The sequence below is a fragment of the Ananas comosus genome, linkage group 2 (genome assembly GCF_001540865.1).
Source record: "Ananas comosus cultivar F153 linkage group 2, ASM154086v1, whole genome shotgun sequence".
Classification (NCBI taxonomy): Eukaryota; Viridiplantae; Streptophyta; class Magnoliopsida; order Poales; family Bromeliaceae; genus Ananas; species Ananas comosus.
The window spans coordinates 4,170,886-4,188,802 of record NC_033622.1 but is presented as its reverse complement, the minus strand read 5'-3'; the positions used below and the strand labels follow the sequence as shown (position 1 = coordinate 4,188,802).

The window sequence follows — 17,917 nt, the reverse complement described above, 5'->3', positions numbered from 1 at the left end:
AATATATATATATATATATATAAATATATATATATATATATATATATATATATATATATATTCGAGCTTTTCGAGCCTAATTCGAACGAGCCGAGTAATACTCAAGCTCGGCTTGAAATAAATTTTGAGCCTTTTTTTTTTGTTCAAGCTCGGCTCATTTAATTTCGAGTCGAGCTCGAGCGAGCCAAATATCGAGTCGAACGCGAGTCGAACGCCAGCCGGCTCGCTCATTTGCCAGCCCTAATGGTGGCAACAAAGCGACACACCACTCTTCGAGTAGTAAAGAAACAATCCATGTATCAACTTGCAACGTAATCAGTGACCTACTATCTACATTTAAAACCAAAGTAGTAGTGTGGCATCTCTCACAAGAAATCTCTAGGTTGCGTTTGGTTCGCGTATTAGTAAGAACTGCTTATTTCAGGAATACATACAAGTTCAGATATAAACAGGAACTAAATCAATTTTACGTTTGGACAGAAATTGGGTTATTCCTATGAATAAGATAAATAGTGTTTGGATGGTTAGATTGAAACATAAGCAATAAGAGTTATAATTTTAAATTAAAATTATTTTTTCTAATTAATTAACATCAAAATATTACTTAAAGATAATTTAATAAATTAATAAATTTATTAGCTATGAATATTGTATAAGATAATAAAAATATATTAATTAATTAATTAATTAATTATAAAAAATAATTTAACTTTTTAATTAGTTAGTAAATTATTTTAGCTAGATAACTAGTAAAAAAAAATAATTAGATTAATAAAAATATTAATTGTTCATCAATATAAATATTAGTTTATATTTAAACACATTAAATTATTAAAAATTAATTATAAATAATTAATTATTTATTTATTTTATTATTTAAGCAATAAATAATGATTTAAATATTTTAATTAGATTATTTAATGATTTAATACTATAATTAAAATTAAATTTATACTTTAATTAACCTTATTCCCACCTGGGAACAAGCTTGCTCCAGGGAAAGGGTGGAATAATAGTTCAAGCCTTATCTCAATTTATTCCAAAAATTCGAAAACTACTGTTCTTAGGTACCAAACACATTGTTTGGGAACAAAAGGAGAAACAAGGACTTATTCCCCCCTTGTTTTCGAACCAAACACTGCCCTAGAGTTCTATATAAATTCTCAGTATAGTTGGGTCACATCCAAAAAATAAAAAAAAACACGTCACCCGTTGATCAATGAACTAATAAGCTATTGTCAAATGTCGAATGAAAATTTGGATGCAGTGATTGCACTATAGACCGACTCTAAAATATACATTAAAAATAAATTGATACTATATACTAAATTATTTAAATATTTTATATTTTATTTTATTTTAGAACACTAATTATGAAATATTTTATCAATCATTTAATATACTGTGAGGTATATGGAGCATTAGTATACACGAGTTGCAAGCAAAGATTTATTCTTTTCCTTTCTTAGAATTATGAGTGCATCCTATTAAGTATTCTCTGTATCAGGTGTATTTATGTACATCACCACATACTTAAAACCGTTTAGTAGAGATTTTAAAATCTAATTTATTAAATATAATTTAAATTATTAGACTTTGTAGCTTATATATGACCAATTTGCATAAAAAACCACAAGCTTTGAGCTCTTGTAAAATTGGACCGTCTTTCCTGACTTTGCAGATTCGGCTGGATTTTCAACAAACTGACCAAAATACAATTATTTCTTTCTCTCTTTTATTTTTTTTTCCTTCGTTCCTTTTTTTTCTCTCCGACCCTCATCGCCTCCTCCACCAGCAACGGTAACAAGGGGGCATCATCTCCTCTTTCTCCATCTCCTCCTTCGCCGGCGCTGGTAGCCCTCGGCGATGGTAACGAGGGCGGCGCCGCCTCCTCTTCCTCCACCTCCACCTCCTTTTCCGCCGACGACGGAGAAGAAGTACTCGAAATGGGCCCGAGTGAGGCAGAGCGGATGGAGGCAATGAGGTCATTATCGAGGAGGTGCTTGCCGCCCGTGAGGGTGAGGAAAATAGACACGCCCATCTCCAAGAAACGAACAAAAATGCAAAGGGTAGAAAACATAGGAATAAAAAGTAAAAAAAAAAAAAGAAAGAAAATTTTTTTTCTCTTTAAAAGACCATTATATATCGTTATTGCTACCAAAAAGTCTAAGAATCAGAGAAAAAGAAAGAAGATGATGAAGCTTATACTGTTAAAATAAAATTGCACTGTTTTTGTCACGCCCTGGACTTCAGTGGAAGCTCACCAGCCACGTGCACAGACCCGCCGTGTACACCACTACCTCTCGTGTACACAAGGCGTCTAAAATCAACAAGCAAAAACATAATTTCTTAACCAGGTAATCAGAGCAAAACTAAAAGTTTATAAGTTTAAACTAAAACAATACCAATTACAATTTAAAACATAAAATATAAAGTACATCCTGAATAGTCCCAAAATACATCTCTGAACTAAACTAGAATAAGCTTGTGTGGTTCATTTATTTAACATCGAGGAGCTCTAGCTAGTTGCCGATCCCTTGCCACGAACCCTAGTCTTTCCCGCTATGGAAGGCTCTGCATAAAAACAACCAACAAATGGATGTGAGAACTATTAAACAGTAGTTCCCAGTGGGTAAGCAGCCAAGAGTGGCAAAATACACCACTAGGTCAACTGACGCACGAGTAAACTACAATAAGTAGAACAAGTGCAGTAAATAAATGCAATGAATCAATCATAAACCTACTTAAACATGATATGTTTTATAACATGTCATACATACTAATCAATACATATATCAGTTGATATTTTATACTCATTACAAGTTGTTCATCTTTATCTATATGTCATGATTCATGCAGAAATTCATTATCACAGTTTAACTAGCTAATGATACCACATAGCTATTTCCTACACTAACAGGAGTGTAAACATGTAAATACTGTCATTACTAATAGGAATGTCAACCTTCTAGTATGTTCATTACTAGATATATCTCAACTAATGACATAAAGTATCTTTACTACTATGTCCTCTAAGGTTACATTAATTTATATTAACCCAATTAACAAGAGACTTATACGTGGTAAAGTCCCGGCTCGTGCCATGCCTAATGGCCCCGTGGAAGTCAACACTACCCACAGCAATCCACTTCGGCGCTCAATGTCATACAAGCGATCTGCTGTCGCATAGGCCAACTCCGAAGTGCCGGCTTGTGGGGCACGACCCTCACAAGCATGTGCGAATGAGCACATTAGCAAGCAAGCGTGATCCATAGCATAAGATCCATAAGTCTCATACCCAATCATCATGTCTCTAACATGGAATCTCAACTTCGACTCAAGGTCGACTATTAATAACCAAGTCATATCTTACTTCCAACTACTTGGTGACATACTTTTACTAATAGATAATATGACTAAAACAAATACATAATCTACATCATATTGATGATTCTAACGGGTTATACCTGCATGCTCACATATAGTCCTTTCACTACTTCCTATACATAGGAAAAGTGGTCTACAAAAGTCAAAGTCACTGACACACTATGTTGTTGATACAAACTCGTGGCATATGTTCTATATTTCTAAACCTCCACTATAGGAAGTAAACAAGTATTATACAAATACATCTACTTGACTACACAAGTATATCATTTTACAACCCATATGTCAGAATCTACATCATTATGTCCAACTCTAGTTATTTAACTAGGTCTTATTCAACAGCATAAAATTCATGCTAATTCTATCATATGAATGCCATGAACAGCTTGTCTACACAAGTACACAAAACCTCAGATAAAGTATTCTACGTACACATGATCTCTAAACAATTCATTTCACAATACAAAGATATAATCTTGTTATATGCAATATGCATAGCACTTCTGTCGTCATGTCTAAAACATGGAATAGCATAATTTAACTTAAGAGTTAAATATCATAACCATTTTTCACTTAGTTGTTAAACTACACTAAGTGTCCCATTCATAGCTTTGCCTTGATTCTCTATTGAATGATGCAATGTCTAACTTGTCTACACAAGTTTTACTAATCTCATATAAAGCATGCTAATTAAGCTATTTCCAAAATCCCTTTTTCTCTACTACATAGGGATTCCACTTAATCATATATGGTAAGTATGTTTTATGCATGCACACCTTTATTCAAACATATATTCACATGAATATGTAGGAATTACAACTTATTAATGTCAAAGAAGACATAGAGAAAATTCACCCATTTTGGTAAGGTCAAACCTACCAAATCGCTGTCGACTCTTGTCGATCTCACGAGCGAAGATGTTCGCTAGCCTCCAAATACCCTAACAAGTATACTAAATCAATTAAAAGCTTTAACCAAGCCTTCACATATAACCTCTCAAATTAACCTAGTTTAGGCAAGATTCTCACCTAGGATAGAGCCAAGATTAAACCTCCACTTCAATTCAGGTTGGAGCACACTAAATCCAACCCACATGAGTCATCAAAACTCAGACAACAGGGTTCACACAACCTGCTGCGAGCTAACACAAAGAACTACACCAAAACATCTACTACCACATCAAACTAGTGCAAATAGTAGTTAGCTCACCTTTCAAAGCTCCTACTGAATTAGGATCAAAAAACCATAGCCAAAACACTTCTTCTACAGCTGCTACAAGCCTCCCCAAACCAGCTAGCAGCAAAGAAGCAAAGAAACAAGCTTAAATCCAAACAACATCATGTATACATAGGGTAGTAAGTAGAGATTACCCTTCTAACTTCTAACCAAGCTTACCCCTGGCTTGTTTGGAGAATAATCCTCAGCAAAACCTTCTTCTCTACTGAACAGCACCACCAAGAAGCTCCCAACCAGCAAACATAAGAAGGAGAGAAGAGAAAAAGCTCAAATCCATAAAATTCCATCAAAAATGGAATAAAACCATAGAGAGAGAAACCAGGGGCCTTACCGTGCCTCCACAACTTAAACATGATAAGAACCAGCTGGGGGAGTTGAGCTAGGGGTTAAATGGATAACCATCAAAGCGAAATTACCAAAAAGACCCTTATCCACATTCTGCTGCATTGGGTATCGGTACTCGGGCCTTGGGGTACCGGTACTCAATACAAAAAACAGAATCTTGAAATTCCAATGCACTTTCGCTTTTCGGCCACTTAATCACTCAAGTAACATGCCGAAAACCTCTTGACAACCCCTCACAAGATCTAGAATATTTCCAATTACTATTCTAATACTCGAACTTCGCAATTTGCTAAAGTTCAGTATATTACAGTTTTATAAAAAAATTGCACTATTTAATATGAATGTTATACTGCTTGAGATGAAAATTACACTCTTTGAAATAAAAGTTGCATTCTTTCGACAAAAATTACACAATTTCAGAGAAAATTACACTATTCTCCGACCTTTATTGTCTCTTTTTCTTCTTCTTCTTCCTCCTCTTCCTCTTTCCTTGACCCCTTCTTCCCCCTCCGACCCCCATCCTCACCAATACGGCCTCTTTACCCCGTGCGCCGCATCGGAGCCCCGTAACACAGAAACGACGTCATCGCTTCCGTCCGCTCCGCCCTTACTCTGGCTCACTCCGAGTTCTTCTTTTCCTTCTTCGACACCGGCGAAGGCTGAGGCGAAGGCAGAGGAAGCAGCGCCGCCCTCGTTACCGTTGCTGAGGGCCGTCGGCACCGGCGGAGGAGAAGATGGAGGAGAGGAGGTAGCGCTGCTCTTGTTACAGTTGCCGAGGGCCACGGAGGCGGTGGAGGAGGCGATGAGGGTTGGTGAGAAAAAAAAACGAAGGAAAAAAAAAAGGAAGGTAGGTTGTTTTCGTGTTTCAACACTCTAATGCGATGCACGGGGTAGAGAGGGTCGCGTTGGTAACGATAGGGCTCAGAGTGGGAGGGGGAGGAGGGGATCAAGGAAAGAGGAAGAAGAAGAAGATGAGGCAATGAGGGTCGGAGAACAGTGCAATTTTCTCTAAAACGGTGTAATTTTTATCGAAATGGTGCAATTTTTATTTCAAAAAGTGTAATTTTTATCTCAAAAAGTATAACGTTCATATTAAACAGTGCAATTTTTTTGTAAAATAGTGCAATTTTATTTTAACAATGCAACCTTCATCTTCTTCTTTCTTTTTCTCTGATTCTTAAACTTTTCGATAGGAGAAACGATATATAATGATCTTTTAAAGAGAAAAATATATATATATGTTTTACTTTTATTCTTATTTTTTTTTCTACCCTCTGCATCTTTGTTTGCTCTTTGGAGATGGGTGCGTCTTTTTTCCTCACCCTTATGGGCGGCGACGAGCACCTCCTCGGCAACGGCCTCATAGCCTCCGTCCGCTCCGCCCTTACCTAGGCCCTTTTCGAGTTCTCCTCCTTCTTCGGTGCTAGCGGAGGCGGAGGCGGAGGTGGAGAAAGAGGATGCAGCGCCACCCATGTAACCGTCGTCGAGGGCTGCCGGCGCCGACAAAGAAGCGCCGGCAGAGGAGGAGATGGAGGAAAAGGAGAAGATGTCGCCCTCCTTACCATTGCCGAGGCTGTGGAGGCGATGGAGAACGCAATGAGGGTCGGAGAGAGAAAAAAAAAAAAAAAGGGGGAGAGGAGAGGAGATGAGAGGATGAGAGAGAGGTGAGACGAGATGAGAGAAGAATAAGGATATTTTTGGTAGTTGTTGAAAATCGGTCCGGAATTACAAAAATATGAAAGAGCGGTCACGTTTGGTGAAACTCAAAACTTATGAATTTTTTATGCAAATTAGGCATTATATATATATTAATATTATATATATACTATAATTATATATAGAGAGAGAGAGAGAAGAGGTAAGACATGCGGGTGCCTGCCTGCAGAGGAGAGAGATGTGATTTGAGGAGACAGAGAGAGAGGAGGGAGAGAGAGCTGAGCTAGGATACTTTTACAAGTATGCACCCCATAGTGTATTCAGCGTTTTGGCGCCATTGGATCTATTATTATGTACTAATAGTCTTGGACGTTAAAACGCGTATTCACCTACCACTAACCTACCCACCTTACCCAATCATCTCACTCAACTCTCTCCATCTCAAGGACGTAACAGCTAAAGCACCGCCCATGGTGCTACTTGTAAAAGTATTCTAACCACATGCTGATATATATTATATATATATACTTATATATTCTATATATATATGATGTTCGGCTAGGATGCTTATGGAAGCACGGAGGGACTCGGCTTCCACTTGTGTTTTCAGATGTTGGACTCGAATCGACAATCGGCTCATGTAGACTTGATCTAGAGGTTTGAAATATCTCGAAAATAAATTTGCGATTTCTCGAGTTATCTTAGCTAGGTGGATCGAAGTGCTCAAAATCTATAATATAATTATATATATAGAGTAGTGCGCTCTTGGTAGCTTATGGAAGCACGGATGGGCCTCCGTGCTTCAGTCGTTTTCGATGTTGGACTTTCGGATCGACGATCGGCTTCGTTAGATTGATCTGAGTATTGCAATCTAGATAAATAAATTTGCGATTTTTCGAGTACTCATTTGCTAGTGAATCGAAGTGGCCCTCAAAATCAACGACTGGAAAATTAGAAATATTCAAAAATATGCATGAATATGACATTAATTTTAGCGATCAAAGTATATTGATCTTGTTTATATATGGTATAAAGAATTTCTATCCAAATTTCATACGATTTGGAATATTCCTACACGTTAAGCTTGAACCGGTCACATGGCCATTAAAATTATTGATTTTGAAGGACTTCGATCCACTAGGCCCAAATGATATCGAAAATCGACAAAATTTATTTTCTAGGTACTTCAATAGCTCTAGATCCACTAACGGGAGAACGATCGTCGATTTCGAAAGTGCGAACATCAAAAAACAAAGTGAAGGCACGGAGGGACGTGTGTTCCATAAGGCTACCAACCTCTATATTATACTATATATATTATATATATGTATATATATATTTATATATATATTATATACTTAATATGTTGAACTAGAATATTCTCAAAAGACATAAGGTGTGGTGCTTGTTGAATTTTTTAACGCTTGGATGGAGAAATGTAACGTTAGGATGATGAGGTGAGTAGGGAATAGTGTTTGACTCAACGGTTGATTAATATCAAGGAGTAGATCCAAAGTTAAAATCTAGAAGCACCAATGACGTGAATACTATAAAAGTGATTCTAGCGCTCAATATATATTATAATATTAATTATTAAGTTTCGGATATGAAGTTTGTTATTTAATATAAGTTGCGGTGTATGGGATATTAATATACATTAGGTGCATGCAATAGTTTCGATCAATTTTAACAAGGTAAAGACACAAAGACAATTTACAATAAGTCCTCCAATTTTAATTTTTTAATTAAAAATTATTTGTAGGATAGCAATCAAAACTATTATATTTCATCGGACTTTTCAATAAAGTTATTCTCTTCCAATATTGAAAAATAAGACATTACTATAAAAAAGTTATTTTTTATAATGTATATAAGCATACTTTATAGATTTTTTTTCTTAATTATAATTTTTCAATGTTAAAAATTTAATAATTATATATCTTAATTGACTGAAATACTATCTAACTGAAGCGCGGCCCTGCTCTAGTTGTGAATGATGCAGCCAACCAAAGTATTTCAAACAAAGCATGCACAAATCCTTGATGATCGCATCAATCAAGCTAACATACAATAGAAATTTTACAATCATCTTCGTGTCTATCTTAACTTACCATGAAAATTCCTCATGATCACATCAATCAAGCTGACATAAAATAGAAAATTTGCGATTATCTTCATGTCTATCTTAACTTACCACGACCTTAACAGTAAGCAGAGAGTGAGTAGGTCAAGTCATATACACCTATCCTTCGCAAAACCTGGTAGCCGAAATTCTCGAGGTATGAGAATAATTGGACAAAGTTCAGTGCAAAATCGCTCTAGTTACATCATGAAATTCGTACAAAGCATACATAGAAAAATCTCCTTTTTGGTATGTCTGAAATTACAGATTCACTGTGAAAAGCACCACCTTTTTAAGCATGATGCACATAATGCATGCAAATTTCTAAGCCATACTCTACTTCGATGCATCATTTCAAAACATTTTATCATCAAATAAAACTTCTTTACTCAGATGACGGTTAGTTAATCGAACTATAACAAATTCTCAGTGAGCCTTGATTCCCAATGTAGCAAATAGTTAATTAATTTTTCTAGCATGCGATCAAAAGAGAACATTCGATGTTCTTTTAGAACTAATGGTGCTTATATGCATCATACTAGAAAGTAACTTTTATGATGGAAAAATGGATTCTTTAAGTTCCCAATACGTATCTAATGACTGCTGTATTTTCTATGATACAATTGCCGGGAAGAGAGGAAAAAAAAAAAAAAAAGCCAATGTACGAGTACTGGAAGCAAAACAACTTATGTGCTTCTGCTTTGCTAAAGCAGAACCCTCCCCTATCTGTAGCAAAAGATTTGTTAAACTTCCAGAAAGGTCCAGCTCTTTCTCTGAAACACTAAATTCTAGGGACAAGCCTGTTTCCTTCATGCGCATCATTTGAAGAGGAAAAATTAGAAACACAGTAACTTACTTCCTGTTTGGAGAAGAAAACCTCAAGCCTGTTCTTTTATTCCTCCAAGTTAAATTTTGAATGCTAATCTTCATGCCTTAACACAGGTCACAAAAAACTTTATTCAATGAAGTCTTTCCAAAACGCAATCTCTTCCATCTGCTCTTCAAGAGGGAAGGATGTAAGCCCAGTACATGCTCGGGCATGAAATCGTGCCTCGTTAGTATTCCAACAACGGGTGCCCTCTGCAGAAATTTTCAACCAGGAATGTTATCAACAAAACAAACATAGCTAATCATTAGTACTAGAAAAATTAATAGTAACCAATGCCTTAAGCATGTAAACGCATTTAGAACTAGAAAAGAGACTTCTAAGCGTGAAGGCAAGTTTGCTTACTGAGGAAGACTTCGGAACAACCAAAAGGTGTCTTAAACCAACTTCGCGGAAAAGTATGAGAGCCTTTGCCAAAGACATGGTCTCAACAACAGTGTAAGGTGAAGTGTTTGTAAAAGGATGCAAGTCGATGAACATTTCCATATCTTCTGCTGTGAGCTTTATATCCTCAATATCATCATGCTTGCCCGAGCCACGCTTGGCAAAATCATCAGCAGAGAACTGCTTCGAAACATCTATCCCGAAAAGTGAGCGGCTAGGAAGAAACACCCTCTTCTTTAACAAAATAAGGAGATGTGCCCTAAGAATTAGACCATACAGTACAGAAGAATCCGAAAAAGGAGGCTCATCCACCACTGGGAAACCATGATGACCAGTTGTCTTTAGAACGTGGACTATATTTCCAACCTTCTCTATGCCATTGAACATTAGCAAAGGGCCAGTGACAACATCACTGACCGTGAGTTGCCTCATGTAGGGCTCAGCATGTGTCTCCAAGTAAGGAAATCCCTTCAATTTGACAAGTATATCATAAATGTTGGCATTGAGGGCATCTGCCACTGTTTTTGATATAAGAAGAACCAGCATTACTAGGGGAAGCAAGAGAAGATTGTTAGTTAATTCTAGAAGAATAACACAGACAGAAACTGTCATTCTCATCGATCCGCCTAAAAGGGAAGCAGACCCGAGAACTGCAAAGAGGCTGTGGTCTAAAGTTGAGCGCGAGCCCATAAGCATCCCAACAAGGCGTCCATAAGTTGCACCCGTTAAGATAACAGGTATGAAGAGGCCAGAAGGTGCAGCAATTCCATAGCTGAAAATACCCAGAAAATAGGACGTAAAAAAGAAGAGTAGGATAGAAGAAATCTGGAAAACATTATCAGTCCCGGCACTAAAAAGATTCCTTATTGTGTCATCATTGGTGTTAAAGAGTAAGCTAGCTAAATCGTTGTAATGGTCTGGAGGGCATTGGAACTTCTTGAAGTTGCCAGACCTTCCTATTGATGGGCAAGCTTCTGATATTCCTGTTGGGCAGGGGCTACAAGATGCAAGCCATGGCAAACCAAAGATGCAGCAAGATGTGCATATGGAGATAGTTGCCGCAAGAAGCAATTTGTACCCATAGCCTTTCCTACAAATAAAGCAAGGAATATTAAACAAGAAAAGATCATGTTGGTTTTTAGATAGTGCTATGAAAGCACCTTCAAACTATGATAAAGTAAACAAGTAGAGTATAGTACATACTCATTGATGAGATTGTAAGCCCGAAGAACTTTTTCAAGAAAAAAATTGTAAAAACTGCCCAGTATACCCCCGCCGATTCCGAGTATTATCACCGGAGGTAAGTCAGGTAAATGATAGGCGATGGTATCTGAGGTCACATCAAACATTATAAGGCCACCCTTCCCAAACAAGCCACATTTGCCCCTGTGGCAAATGTCAATCAGAGCCCTTAGCACAACAGCAACTACAGCTGTTGTAAAGAATGCTCTCCATAGTAGGGCACTTCTCCACCTGCAAAGTAAAGGTTCTGATAGAGTGAGCCAAATTGCAGATTGATCAAGAAACTGTCAATAAGATCGCGTTTACTAGACTACATATTGCACGACAATAAAAAGTGCCGCCTTTCCTTTCCTTTTCATATCATTATAACTGGGATTCCTTGAAAAAAACAAAAAAAAAAAAAAAAATAGAGGATAATTAACACCCAAGTAACTATTAAGTTGATAGACAAAGAACAGACAAAAAATAAAAGTTTTCTATGCTTGAAGGGATGAATTAGTATATGTTTAAGATTTTGGTGACTTTCTTGACAAAAACAAAGAGTTTACCAATAAAATCGATAGCTCCACTAAAGTCGAAGGATAAAGAACTATCAAACTTCAGGAAAGACGATAAAGTTAAAGAAAATAGTTGAGTACCATGAAGACACCGCTTCAAGGGCAAATAGGACACCACCAACAGGTGCACGAAAAGCAGCAGCAACTCCAGCAGCAGAGCCACAAGTAACTAGGTCCCTCCGATCTCTGTCATTCTTGAAGTACCTCAGCCACTTGCATGTTAATCGATACTTACGTGACCCACCCTGCCCCAGTATGGATGCGATGCATGCACCTGTATGCACCAATGGGCCTGCCTTGCCCACATGCAGAGATGACGAAACCGCAGCAATGCAACCCACGACCTGTTGATTCGAGCCAAAATCCAAATCAAACAGTTTTGTCGCTCCAAATTTTGTTAGCACTACCTCCTAAATGAGGAATATGTATCATCACATTTAAAATTATTAGTACTCATATATCACAAGCACCTTCCCGCTAGCTTTTTGTGCATAGCAGGATCTAATGGATTGAAATGTATAAACATATCAAAGAACCTCTTTAGCTCTAGGCTTGCAACAGAAATAAACAAAGAATTATAAGACCCCAATGTAACATTTCTACAAAAACAGCATAACCAATAGACAAGCATGCAAAATAACCAACACATATATTAATGAGGGTTTGCAGATGCAATCAAAACAAAGAGAGGTTTTCCTACGGTTACGCAAGTTATGGAAAGAGGGGAGCTCAAATATGAAAGGGGAAAAGAACTCCGAAGCCTCCGAAACCTTAGGTTTGCGAAGTTAAAATTTACCAACTAAACAATCAATACGTTTCAATCACCCATTTTCTATTAGTTTTTGTTAAAATTTCACAATAGCATCTACCGGCTTTCAATGGGAAACACTGCCTGAACTTGTGCCTAATTATAGATCACCACCTGAACTCTACCAAGATTACAAATCACCACCCCAAGCTTTAGCCACGTTAGTTGTCACCACCCGAACTTCAAACGTATGGTCTATTAGGAACTTCAAAAACTATTTTTCCAATCAGGTTATAGTTACATATTATCTATCGACAATTAAAAGACTTGACGAAAAGTTCAAGCCAGATTATCGATTGTTCAGTTAATAATTTAAAAAACTTTATTTAACTTTTGAGAAAGAGAACAATCAAGTAGTTTGCGATTTGTCTAAGAAATTGCACGCGAAGGAGCACCCACCCAAATCGGGACTAATCTACAAGCGCTCACCTTGACCGCCAATGTCCGCGGCGAGAAAATTTCAGGAGCATCAACCCCATTCAAGTAGGCCTTCACTTCCGGTATGCCCGACCCCGCAGCCGCCGGCGCGAAAAACGCCGTGATGACGGCCGCGAACATCGTGAGCACGAAATTCGACGCCGCGAACACTCCGAACGCCCACAAATGCCTTCAGGCCAAAAAAATGAATCAAATCCGCGCCTGCCGCGCGCATAATGATAAACAAAAGAAGGGACGGAATCGAGAAATCTCGGTCTGGGGCGGCGTTGGTTACCTGTCGGCGAGCATCATGTTGGAGGTGACGACGAACTTGACGCCGGCGATGTTCTCGATGGCGAGGTTGGTGAGGAAGCCGGCGGCGCCGGCGAGGGCGCCGAGGAGGAAGCAGAGAGTCCACTTGAGGACGACGTAGCGGAGGATGTGGGCGCGGCCGCGGGAGCGCCAGTCCTGCTGCAAGAACTCCTCGTTCTCGATCAGCCTGCCGTCGCCAAAAAAAAAAAACTCAAAGCCAACAAAATCTCAGTCAGTCCCCCGCAGCAATCGCCGAAACCAACCGAAAATTACCAACAGCAGTCGCGAGAGGAGGACGGACTCGTAGTCGAGGCTCTCGATCGGGCAGGGGTCGGAGCCGACGATGGCGATCTGGGAGGTGGTGTTGGAGGCGGAGCGGCGGAGGGAGCGGAGGTGGGAATGCTGCCGCGAACGAGTGGAGTGCGCGAGGAGGGGGAGGGACTCGACGGAGGAGGAGGGGAGGAGAGCCGATTCCAGATCCACCTCACCCGTCGATTCCTTCTCCGCCGCCATAGCCATACTAGTAATTAAGCAAGTAAGTAAGTAGCAGGAGGAGTTCGCCTCACTCTCTAGCTCCTGAAGCGAGCGAGGGGTAAAGAGAGAGAGAAGAGAGAAGAGAGCCAGAGAGAAGAGGATGCTTCGCGGCTGCGGTTGAAAGATCGTAGGACAGAGGAGAGAGAAGGCGGCACATGGAAAGTGAGGAGACTGCTCTGCTGCTGCTGCTGTTAGGCATGCGGAAAGGAACGAAGGATACGAACGGCGGAACGGGAATGAAAATTAATAGCCATAATAATAATAATAATAATAATAATATACATACTTTGCTCTCGGAAGGTTTCGTCTACTACTAGGTCATCGTGGAACGCTTTGATGGATCTGATTGGATCCGGTGTTAGTAGTGTTTGGCCTACTCCTCCATCCTAGTAGAAAATATAAATTAGATTTCTGTCCGTATTAGAGCAAATGGCAAAGAAGGTGGTAGTTGATATCCAAGATTTTAAGTTCGGATTCTAATTGATTCATATTTCTAACCAAATTTTAGCATGCTACCTATCTTTCAAAAAAAAAAAAAAAAAAAAAAAAATCTAGTTGATCGAGAAATATAAATCTATGACCTCTCATTAAATAGTATAATAATACTTCGCATTTGCCTAGAAAGTTCTAATGCAATCGCCAATAGGATTGCCAATTTTGTGATTTAATTTTTCATAAGACAGGTAATTCACATCTCGTTCTAAATTTGGCTGTACGGATTAATTCGTATGGCTTTTTAATAATTTAGAAGATTATTCGATAATCATCATTTCTTTTTAATATGCACGCATGCACCGATCTTTCTCATGGCAAGTTTCAATCCGAAAACCTATGATTGGTGGAATGAGCTAAAAATATGTATATAAATCAAGATATAGGTAACCTATACTCTAAAAATAAAAAGTAGAATATTATTATAGTCTACTCTAACTTTGATCCCTCTCTCTCCTTTCGTATCTCTTTTCCCTTCTATCTCTTCCTTTGCCATCCAACCTACTGCCCCTTCCTTCCACCGCATCGCCGCCTTTGCCTACCTACCCCTTTTGTCGCCCCCTCCTCTTCCTCCTTATTAAATTGAACTAATTAATTTTTTTTATTAGTTTTTGTTTATTAATTTTGTTTTTAAATTTTTTTCACTAATAAATTGGAGTATATATTACATTTAATTTCACTAATAATTTAATTTTTTATTTGTGAATTCTTAGCTTAGTAATATTTTGAATAGAAGAAAAATAGAGCATAATTGTAATTCAATTCGACTTCGTTTAGTTTATAATCCTAATTTCTACTTATTTGACAAATTTACTAATTTATTAATAACTTTATCAAATTTAGTAAAATTATTGTGAAATTATGCAACTGGTATACAAATAGAGAGAAAAAAATAGAGTATGAATTTCTATAGGATTATGTAGAATTTCAAAAGTCAATCAGATCAAAATTAAATAAAATAAAGTTTATAAAATTTTTAAACTAGCTCTCAAATCGAACCTAAATAAAGGAACTATCATCTAGGCTATCCAGTGATAATAAATGATAACCACCATTAAAAGTATAATAAATAAAAATAAAAAATTGAAGTGAAACTATACTGAATCATAGACAGGGTATTGCAGGTTTTAGAAGGGGAGGTTGAGTTTATTTTGGTTGATTCAAGAAGTACTAGCAAGTGACCCGTGCCATGCACGGAATTAGAAAAAATATATTTTGATAATTATATTTTTGTTGAAGTAATATAGAAAATTTAGCAATATACTTTATTAGAAATAAAAAAAAAATCTAGTAGTAGACAAATATGCGGAAATAGTGCAAATAGATGGCAAAAATAAACTTTAAGAGAGACTCCATTTTGGAAAAAAAAAAAAAAAAGAAGACAGAAAAGGACATTTTATTAGAGAGGTCTAGCTAATTAAATCTCATTGTAGACAGTCGATCGTTTACGTAACTAGAAAAAATAATACAATAAATATTTTAGCAATACCTTGAGATTAATTATAATTATAAGAATATGAAACATACAAAGAAGTATATTAAGAAAACAAAAGAATCACCCCCAAAGAAAAAAAAAAAAATCAGATCATCAAAATAAAAAAGGCGAAAAGTTTACGCCTTTTATAGCAAATATTAAAAAAAATAAAAATATAGAATTAAATATATGCTTACAAATAAAGGCATGCCACTTATTGACATCAACTATTTATTACGCATGAGATGTTTCCACTTCTACTTTATGTTGTCTTATACAATAGAGATCTAGAGAGAGAGTGAAAGGGACAGAGCTTGATGTTTCCATTTGTATTTAATTCTTTCTTGTACAATTGAGATCTACGCAGTGTGTGAAAGAGAGAGAGCTCTCATGGTTTAGGATTGTGAAAAATTAGTATATATATAAAGAAAAAAAAATGGCTAAATTACAAAAAATCTCCTGTAATAATTTGCTTTTTCACTTTCTCCCCTGACATTTAAAAACCTACACTTTGCCCCCTTATAAAATAAAAAATGTTCACAGGGGGGTTACGGTATATAAAATGACCATTTTGCCCCTTGCCATTGTCGTCTTTTTCCCCATCTTCCTCAGCCGCCCCTTCGTTCGGCCGCGATTCCCACCTCAATCGGCCGCGATTTCTCTCCATTTCCTTCTCCACCTGCTCCTCTTCTCCTCCTGCACCCTCGCTGCCCTCGATTTCGACGACAGTAGGAGAAAACCGAGGTGGACGACAGTAGGAGAAAGGTAAAGAAGGCGAAGGCGAGGCGGCGAAGGACGGCGAAGGCGATATGGGTGAGGGCGAGGCAGTGGAGGACGGCGAGGCGGCTAGGCGGCGAGGCGGCGAGGCGGCGGCGAGGTGGCGAGCCGGAGAGAGTCGAAGCAACAGGGAGATGGCGGAGGGGTATTTTCGGCATAAAAATATATTTTTTAACAGAACCCTGACGGAACCCTAACAGTAGGGGGTGAAGTGCATATTTTTCATTTTATAGGGGGGCAAAGTGTAGGTCTTAAATGTCAGGGAGGGAAAGTGAAAAAGCGGGTTATTACAAGAGGGTTTTCTGTAATTTAGCCAAAAAATCAAATCATGACGGAAATTTAAAAAAAAAAATAAATGCTACTTGATCCGTTAATTTTCATAACTGATTATTGAAAAATAATAATGAATTAGAATGCTAAGCATTTCAACAATTAAAGTGGTGAATGGCATATTAATTATGTCTTCTTATATATATTTACATATATTTTGATGCCTTTAAATATGCCAATGTGATAACCGGAAATGAAGTAATGAATTAATGATCATTAATTTAAATTACGTTATAGAGCAATTTGAGGAGAAATAATAAGTATTTATTACTTTTTTTTGTTAGGGCTAAAAATGATAAATTAATGATTAAAATAAAATAATTTTTATACTTATAAATAGAAGGGAAAACTTCAAATACCCCCTTGTGGTTTCACTCTTTCTCACTTTAGTACCCTGTGGTTTAAAGTGTATCATGTTAGTACCCTGTGGTTTTGCACTTTCTCACTTTAGTATCATGTGGTTTAAAGTGTACCAAGTTAGTACCCTATGGTTTCGCACTTTCTCACTTTACTACCCTGTGGTTTAATATTTCATTAAGAGAAAAATAAAACCACAGGGTACTAATTTGATACAAAAATAAAATCACAGAGTACTAACTTGATACAAAAATAAAACCACAGAGTACTAACTTGTTACACTTTAAACCACAGTATACTAAAGTGAGAAAGTGCGAAACCACAGGGTACTAACTTGATACACTTTAAACCACATGGTACTTGTTGGCGGCCGAAAGTCCCGACCTTTGACCTAGTCAAGTATTCTCCTCGGGAAGAGCATCGGGATGCGAGACGGCTGCGAAATGTGACCCTCAAAGTTTGCGCCCACGACGGATCAAACGATTCGGCCGATGAGGGATCGAATCAGCCGGGTTCGAAAACCTCCACAGTAAATTCGCTTCGGCAGGATGAGCCGAATGGAGAGGGGAAGCCCAGAATTCGATTGAGAGATGAGCCGAAT

At 37.6% G+C, this 17,917-nt stretch overlaps 1 protein-coding gene and 1 long non-coding RNA gene across 6 annotated transcripts; both read right to left on the bottom strand.

Annotated features, from left to right (window-relative positions):
* LOC109706651 lies at window positions 2,365-6,074 on the bottom strand. 3 transcript variants are annotated; one of them, XR_002215283.1, is made up of 4 exons: window positions 4,783-6,074; window positions 4,416-4,707; window positions 4,267-4,327; window positions 2,365-2,574 (listed from the first exon to the last, which is right to left on the bottom strand). It is a non-coding gene; the product is annotated as an uncharacterized LOC109706651 (long non-coding RNA). The 3 variants fall into 3 exon arrangements; XR_002215282.1 differs by having other exon boundaries at window positions 4,267-4,339; window positions 4,416-4,680; window positions 4,783-6,069; XR_002215281.1 differs by having other exon boundaries at window positions 4,416-4,680; window positions 4,783-6,033.
* LOC109703996 (putative chloride channel-like protein CLC-g) lies at window positions 9,274-14,220 on the bottom strand. 3 transcript variants are annotated; one of them, XM_020224748.1, is made up of 8 exons: window positions 13,654-14,220; window positions 13,336-13,539; window positions 13,053-13,230; window positions 11,897-12,159; window positions 11,220-11,489; window positions 10,969-11,106; window positions 9,978-10,788; window positions 9,274-9,826 (listed from the first exon to the last, which is right to left on the bottom strand). In XM_020224748.1, the coding sequence occupies exons 1-8, from the start codon at window positions 13,869-13,871 to the stop codon at window positions 9,680-9,682; spliced, it is 2,229 nt and encodes a 742-aa protein (XP_020080337.1). In that variant the 5' UTR covers window positions 13,872-14,220; the 3' UTR covers window positions 9,274-9,679. The 3 variants fall into 3 exon arrangements, with proteins under 3 accessions (XP_020080337.1, XP_020080333.1, XP_020080343.1); XM_020224744.1 differs by having other exon boundaries at window positions 9,978-11,106; window positions 13,654-14,219; XM_020224754.1 differs by having other exon boundaries at window positions 9,978-11,106; window positions 13,626-14,213.